Genomic DNA, 12,125 nt, shown 5'->3' with positions numbered 1-12,125 from the left:
CTCAGAAAAGATGACCTGCTTGTCTCTTTTGTATTAGAAAATGCTTTCCTAGATAGATTAGTTAATACTAAACAGGGAGTTGCAGGTGAGCAGTTTTTTGAAATTGCCTAATCAGTAAGGACTAAATTGTGCCTTCAGGCCCGATGTTGCAGAAGAGCTTAGGAGTCACAACTCAGATTTTTAAAAGAAGCTGGGTTCACATCTAAGACCTGACATAAGGAACTAAGGTGCCAAAAGACATTAGCACATTTGAAAAATCTGATCTGTGTGCATCTGCCTAATAGGCATCTTGAAAAATCTGACCCAAATGTGGATGCTAGGCGCTTAAAACTCTAACCCTGTGCACTGCTGAAAATTTGATCTGAAACGCTAATACTAGCCGTCTCACCTGTACCACCTGGAAGAGAAAAGGATCTGTGCTCACCATCACAGTTTCTGATCTCTAGCCCAGCACCCTTTCAGTACTGAAGGAGTGAGAACCAAGAAGTATCTCGTGCATTTCAGTATAATAAACTGCAAATCAACAGTGATGCCTGTAATGATACATGATCTTCTATCCTGGTAGAATCACAGAATCATAGAATAGTTAGGGTTGGAAAGGACCTTAAGATCATCAAGTTACAGCCCCCCTGCCATGGGCAGGGACACCTCGCTCTAAACCATATCACCCAAGGCTCTGTCCAACCTGGCCTTGAACACTGCCAGGGCTGGAGCATTCACAACCTCCCTGGGCAACCCATTCCAGTGCCTCACCACCCTAACAGGAAAGAATTTCCTCCTTATATCCTTATATCCTCCTTATAACCCTAAACCTCCCGTTACCCCTTGTCCTGTCACTACAGTAGAAGTATTCGTTCTTTCTGACAACATATATAGCTTTCCAGCCACCAAAAGAGTGGTAGAACTCTCTAAATCACTCCACAGGACATCATATTTATTCCCAGAATAGACTGTGCCTTATGTCACAACACACTGTATTTAGTTTCTAATAATGTCAACTTTTTCATTTTGTTTTATTCAGTCTTCTTGTCAGTGTTAGAATTTGCAATTAAAACATACCTATCGTGACTAGGCAGATACAAAATATAGATATACCTGTGTGTTACCAGTGTTGATTTTGCCAAATATAAATAACAAGATCTGTTAACTCTTTTGTGTAATTTCTGGAGAGTGGTACAGCATAGAAACTAATTCTTTAAAAAGGAAGTTGCTACTGTAGTCAGAGATTTTGTGTAGCTTGAACACAGTTTCTTCCTCATACTCCATTTTCAAGTAATCAAATAGATGGCATCCACAATTAACTCTTAACTCACTGTTACTCATCCCACTTTTCACAGCGTTAGACTACCGTCGGTGATAATTATGGCAAGTACTTATATCTTGTAGTGGATAAAATGGATTTTGAATCATTCATACATCTTTTTTAGCGGGTATGATACCCCCCCAACTCTGTCATTCAAATTCCCCTTTTCTAGAGTTTTAGTAGCCTTATTGAGTAGGTACTCAGACCAGTTCATAGTATATGGTTTGTTCTGCATTGCAGAAATATTCCTTAATTTATTGACCTCATTGCCTATTCCTAGTGGAAAGTAAGGGATAACAAAAAAAAAAAAAGGCGTTTACTACATTTTAACTTACCTTATGCCTGTGATTTTAGGTCACTGCTAATTCAGTTCGCCCCTGAAATAAATAGGTGTGTTCTGTGAAGTAGCTTCTTTTCTTACTACAGCCTTATTTTCTGCTGTGTTTTAAAAACTGCTTTGAGGCTTCAGTTCTCATGTCTCTTCCTAAAAGTAGACCAAATGAGTGCAATCCAGACTAAAACCTTCTTCACTAAAATCCCACAAGTCTGCTTTACTTTTTTTGTTTCCACTGACTATAATTCCTATGGACAAGGAATTATTTATTTATTCCTCTTTAATTTTCAATATATATCCCTATTGAAGTTTTTAATAGAATAATCCAGATGTCAGACTATTTTGCCATACTCTTCTGCAAGGCAAAATATTCTGTTTATCTATGTGCTTGTCTCTTAGCCTAAACATGCACACCCCAGCAAACAGTTCTGTGCAGGAAAGACAGGCAAAAGGATGGTCAGAGTTAAGTATATTTGCTGACCCTACACAGGGTAGACCCAAGTAAGTATCTGGGGCAATTTAAATTGTAAATTGGAAAAGGGTGGGAATTCTTGCTGGGTGAGGGAACCAAAAGCTGTGTTTGATTTGCTAGCGACAATTTCAATAGGGTTGATTCTATCTTAAGCAATATGCTTAAAATGTTCTGTTTCCCATAAAAGTGATACAAAAACAAATGTGGGCAAGCACTTCGAAAAGTGCAAGTTTTCCTGTGTAAATCCGGCTTACATTTTGGGCAGGAGAGGAAGAGGTTGTGTAATTCTAGGAACAGTTCACCCATCAGTAAACACTGCAGTGTTTTTTATGGGATTTTTGGATTGGCAACACAATCTAGATATTACATTGCTCTTGCTTGGGACATAATCCAGATTAAGATTTTGTTGTCCTTATGTAAAGCAAAAACCGTTTTTCCTGCTGTTCTCATTCTTCATCCTATCCAGTTCTTCCAGGATCCTACAACTTCCTGAACTGATTTAGCTGGTTTGGGTTTGTGAACTGCTTAGCTACAAAGAACCACATCACAGCAATTGCAGTCTTTCAAGTACTTGTTGGTATTTGCCTCTCTGATGTGCTTTATCAGCATCTTAATGTGTATGTTCGCTGCTGCACACTCCCTGCTGCTTAATTCACTATAATTTCTTCCTTTATGCTGCCTGAATTTTCTGACATGAAGAAATGCTTCATTTGAGACCCCTAGGTTTTTACTACTTCTTAGTGGTGTTATATACAGAATACACACATACAAGGCTTAAACTTTCCTCAAAGCAGTATTTTGAGAGGTCTCCTTACCCTCAGTTCAGGTGTTTTCCAACCTTTAGCTAGTTGTTGCCCTCTGTGATGTGTTCTAAATGATTCCTGGTTGGCTGGATGTTTGTTTGCTGCATTTGAGATGAAGCTTGAATTTTAAGTGAGGTAGATTGAATTTTTATCTGCACCTTGTGTTTTTTCTTGGATGAGAAGTCCAGTTTTCTCCCATTTCTTCACAGTGATACAGTCAGCTGATCAGAAGAGGTACAATTCTATTTTCCCGTCCCTTGATGGTGAAAGAAAGCATTTGCAAGGATATTCTCCAAGCAGAGCTCAATGAGTTGTCCTCATTTGTAGATCTCACTATCTCCCATCGCAGCGCTGATGAGTAACAACTTTTGCCCTGCTAGACTGAAATCCCATGTTCTCAGCAGTGCATTGTGTCAACAGGTCTTATGTTTCTTGAGCTCCGCAGTTTCACTAGCATAGGGTACTTTTGTTGTTGCAGGGCATGTATGAGCAAATCCTGCTTGCTTTCAAATGACAGCCTTTCCAAATTACCGTGTTTAATTTCATTGTTTATACAGGCACTGATTTTTAAGTGTATTACACCTGGCTATAGCTATCCTCTGGATATTACTTGTGTAATTGTAAATTATCCAGACTGTCTACAGAGCTAGTTTAAAACAAAACAACCAACCAAAGCAAAGGGTTTTTCTTGGCAGAGGAAGAACATTCCAAATCTTTGTACCTAATTTATAATTCCATTTCATACTGTTTGTGGAATTATTTCTTTATTTCTGGGTTGTCACAGAGACAGCCCATTGCATATCCTAAAATTATAGTGGTTCTTGTTGACATCGCCCTCTCTTGCGATGAGCATTGGGTTTATCAGCAGCAAGTTAACCTGCTCTGAATTCAAGTCTGCATCTGCCAGTCTGTAGTTACTGAAGACTTCTCTTTTCTTTTCTTTTGCCTCTTCTTTCTCCCTTAGCTAGTTCAGCATTTTCAACCATTTCCTTATTTTCAGAGGCTTAAAGCCTGAGGGATTAAGATCTACATTCATTTAATATCGGGAATAAAGTGGAAGTTCCAGGCTGCAAGGCTAAAACTTGAAGAAGGATCTTTGTAGAGATTAGTATTTTCCTGAGCAATCTGCAAACTGAATCAAGGTCTAATTATATCACACAGATTGAGTTTGCATTTAAACATTAGGAGGCCCTAGAATGGGTAAAGCTGAAATGAGTTTGAATCTTTTCTGTAAACAAGAACTTAAATTATCATAGTAATTTGATTAAATAATTTTAAAATCTTTCAAATAAACCACCATTTTAAAAGAACAGTTTGAAGTCTTAATCACTGTTTGGAAGTGCCCCCCTCTCTGCTGTTTTTTTCTTACCCCATTTCCTGTGACAAAATCTGTTTCATGAGGCACAGCTTCCTAAACTTCTCCATGAACCACTATTTGGCAGCAGAGGGCTTGCATTAGGCCAGGGGAGAGCTGGCTGGTCACGTTCTTCCCCGCTGCTAAATTAAATGCTTTATTACTGTTATTTTTGCATGTAAGCAATTGTGCTGTTTACATGAGGGATGGTATGCAGTCACCCCTGCAATGAGAAGATAAAATCCTTTGTCGCAAGATCTTCTCCACACAGTGGAAGAGTTTGAGAGCATGGAATGTAATAACTGTATCCAAGGGCAGGTTTTGATTCACCTTCTATTCTTGCATTTAATGGGGGTTTTCCCTTCCTCTTGTACCCTCCTCACTCAGTTTCTGTGTAAGAATTATGTAGAGCATAGTTATTCCTAATGCTGTAGGCCAAATTGCTATCCAAACTGCAGAGCTAAAGATCTCAGGGAAGTTTCATCTCTGTGCAGAAACTGTATTAGTGTGGACTCCATCCATCTGTTTTCAAATGCAGACATGGTCACAGTTACAAATACTGATTCTGGGAAGAATCAGACTGGGTTAAAAACTAAACATTTATAGTCAGGTTCTCCAGAAAGACCTGTTTCTTTATGCAGTATGGTGTAAAACAAAAAAAAAAAAAAAAAAAAAAATCACAAAAAGAGTCAGTCTTTGACTTACTAAGCTGAAACAGTCCAAGACCAACTTAATGCTTGGTTCCCCAGCAAATGTGCCCTGGAACAGGGGACAGGAGGAAAATACATGTAATTTCTGCACAGGCTGTGTGTGGTTTATGGAAGCATTAAGTGGAGTAGCACATGGTGTATTCCATAGCACAGCAGTGAATATCCAAGGGTTAGGTAAAGAGTCAGGGAGTTTGCTTGGGGTTTGCATTCCAAATTAAGCCCAGTGGCTGAACACTATGCTTAAGGCATCAGTCACGTTTGTATGTGTATGTTAGCATGTCTGTATCGATTACATGTGTTTGTAGGATACAGCATTCTTCTGCTTTCAGCACAGTGCACTTTTATGTGAAGTATCACATCCCTGCAGTGAACGTCTCAGCTACATGCTTCTAAGAGCATGTATTTGCTAAGACTCAGAATTATTAAACATGTAAAATCCTCATAGGGCTCCATTATGTGTAATTAACAGATAAACTGTCATCAGAATCAATAAAACGTGCTAAATGATCCAAACTTGTATATAATTAAGTGCCTGTTTTAGAGCGGGAGCTATAACTTTTTTTTTTTTCTTTTAAATTTGCACAGTTGTTTTGACAATAGAAGCTGGGTTATTTTTGTTAACCTGTTATTTACTGGTTCACAGTTTAGTTTACACACTTGTGCTTGAAAAGAGAGAGTTATTTATTATCTTGCCTAATTATCTGAGGAAATAGCTGCATGTCGGCTTTTAGGGATTGAATCTTAGGTACATCTTAATTCTCTGTATGCAATTCAGGTATTTGAAACACGTGCGAAATTTAATGTTATCATTAACAGGGTAAAACATGAGACTGTCAAAATACTGATCCAGAGCATCAGACTGCTTAATACAGAGCTTGGAAATGATGATGGAAGTGGGTTCGTCACCATCCAACTCTGTAGTCATTACTCTGGCAACAGTTCCAAAAGCAAAAATTAATGTGCAGAGCAGAGTTGTACTAACTAGAGTTTTCAAGGATATACTTTAATAACGCCATGTCCCAGTTTCACCCTGAGTGGGGCTTGCATAATGTAAGCTGTCCCTAGGACTTGTACATCCTCGCAGTGTTTGTATTTTCAGATGATGTTTTATTGGCTCTGTAAGTCTGTTGACAGTTCAAGTTTTGGTAGCCAATAGGGGCTGTTAGTGGCCTCATTCACCTCTGACTGTTCTTCCTTACTCTCATTCACCTCACTTTGGACCACATCCAGGGTTTTTTTGGCATTTATAGCTACATAAAAATCAGAGAATTAGGGCTGCTCATCCAAAGTCATCTCAGCATGGTCCAGTAACTTCGTGTTCATAGGGACATCTTCCCATTCTGTATCTATGCTGTTGAGGGTTTTACAGCTATTTCAGTTAGATCTTTTCCTTTTATTTCATACTTCCTTGCTTTAATCTTTCTGGGTCATGTATCAGTTTAGTTTAGTTCTTATTGTGTGTTGTGCCTGGGCTTGCCGCTCAATACTTAGATCACCAAAACATCTAACCTATACTGGGAAGGTACAGGGTGAGTTGTTTGCTTTGAGTGATTTATGTAAAATGCAAAACCTCAACAATAGGAAGATAAATCACCTTCTAAGTGGGTGGGAGGGCAGGATTACACCTTGTAGGAGAGTCACAGAACAAAAGCTGTTCTAAGTGTTGCCTATCTCTGTGAATGTGCCTGGGGCAGAAGAAATTTGCTAAACCTATTGGGAAACTCTGTTTCCTTTGTGTCAGTGCAGTGATCATAATCCCACGATTAGCATCTCCGAGTGGTGAGTACTGACCATGGCTTCCAGCTTCACCACCTTGGAATGTGGCACAGAACTTTACTGAGCTTTTCTGTAGTAGGGCAGTCATTCCTGCTTCCCTGATAAACTTCAGAGCTCAGTTAATACAGCCCTTTGGCAATCTCATTTCTTCAAAACAATAACTGTAAGAATCATAGAATGGTTTGGATTGGAAAGGACCTTAAGATCATCTAGTTCTAACACCCTGCCATTGAGTGGTTTATGGAGCAGCAAGTGTGACCATTGTACTTGTTTGAGGAGGATGAGGAAAAGGATTACCTACACAAGAGTAAATTATACATTTGTAGTTCCACAGCAGTTCCAGATATGTTCCTGAAGATCAATGTATAAATTAGTGGGTAATTATCTTCCTTCTTTGTGAAAAGAGGATGGCCAGAACCAGTGAAAGCATTGTGCAGCCGTAGCATTAATGGAGTTCTGGCACACCAAACTGAAACCTCCTGTCGCTCCTTTGTTTTGCAGACTCGATGCACATAGAGGATGTTGAGGCAGTGCAGAAACTTCAGGACGTCTTACATGAGGCTCTGCAGGATTATGAGGCCGGGCAGCACATGGAAGACCCGCGCCGTGCAGGCAAGATGTTGATGACCCTCCCGCTTCTGAGGCAAACCTCCACCAAGGCTGTTCAGCATTTCTACAACATCAAACTGGAAGGCAAAGTCCCGATGCACAAACTTTTTTTGGAAATGCTGGAGGCCAAGGTCTGACTAAAGCATCATGGGCTTCCCCATCATGCACGTTTTAAAAAAAAAACAACAAAAAAAAAAGAAAAAAAACAGAAAAAAAAGGGAAAATAAACAAGATAATAATGGCAAAGAAGCTTAGTGTTTAATTAAGGAAAAAAATGACTGCACTGATATTTAGCAGCAAGACTGTGAAGCAGCTTTCAACTTTTTCTTCTGTGTCTTTCCGATGCAGTTTTTTTCTTTCCCTTTTCTCTCTTTTTTCCTTTCTCTTCTTTCCTTTCCTTTTCCCTTTTTCTCTTTTTTTCTTTGCTGCTGAACTTTCTAAAAGAGGTCTCTAATTGAAGAGAGATGGAAGCCAGGCCTGCCAAAGGATGGAAATCCATAATATGGATGCCAGTGAACTTATTATGAACCATAATGTCCCCAATGACAAAGGAATCAAAGAGAGAACCATCGTACCTAGCAGTACAGTACAACACGTTGAACTGACTGAATGCAGTATTAGATTTCATAGGAGCAGTCTCTTAATTAGACGACTAAGCGACGATGCATCGGCTGCTTCTTAATCATTGCATTTTCCATCTAGATCAGTTACAGCCATTTGATTCCTTAATTGTTTTTTCAAGTCTTCCAGATATTTCTTAGGTTAGCTACAATGTAACTTTTTCAGGGAATAGTTTAAGCTTTATTCATTCATGCAATACTAAAGAGAAAGAAATACTGCATTTTTGTGCTGGCTTGAACAATGATGAACAATAATGAAGGACAAATGAATCCTGAAGGAAGATTTTTTTAAATGTTTTGTTTCTTCTTACTAACAGAGATTTTTTTGTACCAGCTTTACCAGTTTTCAGCCATTTATTAATGTGGGAATTTATCTTACTAAAGCAATAGTCGAAGGGAAGGTGCATATTATCACGGATGCAATTTATGTTGTGTGCCAGTCTGGTCCAAAACATCCAGTTTCTTATGAGCTCCAGTTTATAACTAAATGTTCACTGACTCTCAAAGGATTAGATTACACCTACAGTATATCCGAGTAGTCTAACGTAGAAATACTCCGTGTCAAATACCAATCTGTAACGGTGTTAGGAGACAGCGACTGTACAGAGGTATAGTTGCTACGTGATTTCTAACTGCTTCAGTTGCAAATGAACGAGATACCTCCTGTTTGCAAAATTATAACCTTACATGCAGAAAAAAACCCTATGAACCAATAGTAGCTTAGAGGCGATGAGGCAAATGGTGATGTTTGCAAAATTAAGAAATCAGAGTAGTAGACTTCTGACCAAATTGAAGAATTTAACACTTCCTATACCTTACTTATTGATTTAGATTTTACTTTGTAAATGGCAATCTTTAACAAGTAGCTAAACCAGTATATGTGCTTTTCAACCAGTATTGTCACAGCATGAAAGTCAGTCAGTTTCAAGACTGTTACGAGGTGTAATCTAATGTATAAACCAATTAGATGCCCCCAGAAATCTACAGTCGCTAAATAACCAATAAACAGTAACCTCCATCAAATGCTATACCAATGTACCAGTGTTAGTAGCTGCTCCCTGTACTATGTGAACATCCTTATTCTATGTACACAGATGTAATTAAAATTGTAATCCTAACAAACAAAAGAAATGTAGTTCAGCTTTTCAATGTTTCATGTTTGCTGTGCTTTTCTGAATTTTTATGTTGCATTCAAAGACTGTTGTCTTGTTCTTCTTGTGGTGTTTGGATTCTTGTGGTGTGTGCTTATAGACACAGGGTAGAATTAGAGACAATATTGGATGTACAATTCCTCAGGAGATTACAGTAGTATATTCTATTCCTTACTGGTAATAAGGTTCTTCCTAGTAATAATTAAGAGGTCAAAACTCCAAACAAATACTCGTTATGAACAGATACACACTGAAATCATAATATTTTCAAAACAAGGGATAATTTCTGTAACAGTTTATTATAGAATACCAATGTATAGCTTAGAAATAAAACTTTGAATATTTCAAGATTATAGATAAGTCTAATTTTTAAATGCTGTAAATATAGCTTTGATTCAGTCATCTCTCAGATGTTGTTATTAACTCGCTCTGTGTTGTTGCAAAAACTTTTTGGTGCGGACAAGTTTCCAAAACTATTGCTACGTTGTGTGCTTTAAACAAAATAACAGTGGGCTGATGCTCCATCAGCCTTGTGCTAGGAAAGAAAAAACAACCTGTGTATCTATCATTAGCTATATGGGACTATATTGTAGATTGTGTTTTCTCAGTAGAGAAGTGACTGTAGTGTGACTCTAGGTAAATCATCATTAGCTATTCATGCAGATGGTCAATAACTTGAAATTTATAGCTGTGATAGGAGTTCAGAAATTGGCACATCCCTTTTGAAAAATGTCAAAAAAAATAAAAAATAATACAACTCCTGGGAAAAAGGTGCTGATTCTATAAGATTATTTATATATGTAAGAGTGCAAAAAAAAAAGTTTATTTTCCAGAAAGTTTGTGCAGGGTTTAAGTTGCTACTGTTCAAGTACACTATATATATATATAAATATATAATATATTGGTTTTGCTGTATCACATTAAAGAACTTGGGCTTCAGGGTCAAAAGCCAATCACTAGAAGTATACAAACAGACACAGAAAATGGAGATGTGTGAAAGGCACACTGTGCAAGCTTTAGTTTTCGTTCTCCGTACTTGTTTGGAGCTGCGAAAGAACAAGTATCTCAAGAGGGTAAAACCATTACCTGAAACATAGCTGAGAGAACTGCATGGGCTTTATAATGTTGTCCATCTTAAACCTTACTGGAGAAGAGTTCTTTCAAGACCACTTACTTAATGTGAAGTGTTGGGAAAATTTCAAAGGGTGTATGTTTTAGCCATAACAATTTAATTTCTATTTTTGCTTCATTTTTTTAATTATTTTTTCTTATTTAAAGCAATATGATTGTGTGACTCCCCGAAGTTACACATTTGTTTCAATCAGATCAGATTGTTGTATTTATTCCACTATTTTGCATTTAAATGATAACATAAAAAAGATATAAAAAATTAAAACTGCTATTTTTCGTATAGAAGAGAAAATGGGTGTTGGTGATTGTATTTTAATTATTTAAGCGTCTCTGTTTACCTGCCTAGGAAAACATTTTATGGCAGTCTTATCGTGCAAAGATCGCAAAAGGACAAAAAGAATTAAACTGCTTATAATAATCCAGGAGTTGCATAATAGCCAGTAGTTAAAAACTGAAAGAGAACAATGAATAAAAACAAACATGTCTATAGCTGTAGATGGGCTTCACATCTGTATAGCAATCAACTGTATATTTTTGTGATGTGTATCATACTGTGTGCTCCAACCAATGTCCATTTGTGTAAATGTATTTATTTTATATTGTATATATTGTTAAATGCAAAAAGGAGATATGATTCTGTAACTCCAATCAGTTCAGATGTGTAACTCAAATTATTATGCCTTTCAGGATGATGGTAGAGCAATATTAAACAAGCTTCCACTTTTGTTTGTTTTTATTTTATTTTTTGTGTTGTGGGCGTTTTGGTTTTGTTTTCTTTTTTTTGGAGGAGGAAACAGAGCAATTTGCATTACCTTTCATTACTCCCATTCAACGAGGAGCTGCAGTGTTATCGCTTCTTTCTTAAAGTGCAGTATGAGGGTAAATAAAGGCTATATAAAGCCTTGTCAGAATGAATTCCAGTGTGGTACAAGACATTTTGCATACTCTTAAATATGCAAAATGTCTCATAGCACATTAGAATTCTGGCTGGCAGGCCTTTATATAGCACTTATTTAATCTTAAAGCATCTTCACATCAACCTGCATTACTTAAAATCATTGCCTCTCTGTCAATGCCATAAAAGAAAACTTTCCCACTATCGTAAGATCACATTAATATAATCTAGAAGTACTTATATGCCTTTTCCATCAACAACTGAGTCTACCATTCATTTGCTACTGCAGGAGACTCCTTTTATGTGTTCTGGATTAAAAAAAAAAAGAAATTAAAAATCTGTATTATTTGATCCAGCTATTCTGAATGGAAGTAAGTAACCACCGGAGCAATCATATAGATTGATGTTAATGAAGAGCACCGATAAGTCATCAGCTCCAGGGGGTTGAGCAGCAAGGGAGGCAGCAAACAGGCAGTAAAGTGGCCTCTCAGCCTTTTCCCCCTGACAGGCATCACTCTGGGTCAGCCCCTTTCCTGTGGACCCTTCTGGAACCCTCACAGAAGTGCTAATGTGTGCTTTTCTTGCTTTTTAGCCTATCTTGATAGTGCTTTGTCATGTTTGCCAACATGTTTCTCACCTTTGCTTCTGGCAGTTCTCTGGAGGTTCTGGCTGATGGCATGAGGGCTGCTGAGCAGGACAGAACAGTGATGCTCAGTTACGGGAACTGTTTCCGCCAAGGTACTAGGGCAGCACTAGGGGCCGTCTGTGCTTTGCAGTCTCTCCATAGCAAGATGCCTTTAAGCAGGAGGGCACCCGTTCCCTGCTGCCAGCACCTTCTGTATTTTAACTGTTCTAGGACATAGGGTTGAGTAAAAGGAGCAGCAGAACAAAAGAAAGATGAATCCTGCGTGGACTCTTCAGAGGAGGTCAGAATTGGGTCTTGGTGTTGACAGTGCCATGTACATAA

The 12,125-nt window shown here is 38.0% G+C and overlaps 1 protein-coding gene across 25 annotated transcripts in view; it reads left to right on the top strand.

Moving 5' to 3' along the window:
- The window catches only part of ESRRG (estrogen related receptor gamma), a 405,523-nt gene extending 394,519 nt beyond the window's left edge, over window positions 1-11,004 (top strand). For all 25 annotated transcript variants that reach the window (XM_061348551.1, XM_061348560.1, XM_061348565.1 and 22 more), the window contains one exon: window positions 7,254-11,004. In XM_061348551.1, the coding sequence (XP_061204535.1) occupies window positions 7,254-7,498 (245 nt within the window). In that variant the 3' untranslated portion in view covers window positions 7,499-11,004. The remainder of the gene's footprint in view (window positions 1-7,253) is intronic.
- Window positions 11,005-12,125: the final 1,121 nt, after the last annotated feature.

This window comes from Neopsephotus bourkii, unplaced genomic scaffold (assembly GCF_033783945.1).
Source record: "Neopsephotus bourkii isolate Nb327-2 ecotype Australia unplaced genomic scaffold, CSIRO-AGI_Nbou_v1 NB_360, whole genome shotgun sequence".
Taxonomy (NCBI): Eukaryota; Metazoa; Chordata; class Aves; order Psittaciformes; family Psittacidae; genus Neopsephotus; species Neopsephotus bourkii.
The sequence above is the reverse complement of the archived record's forward strand: the minus strand, read 5'-3'. Positions and strand labels throughout refer to the sequence as shown.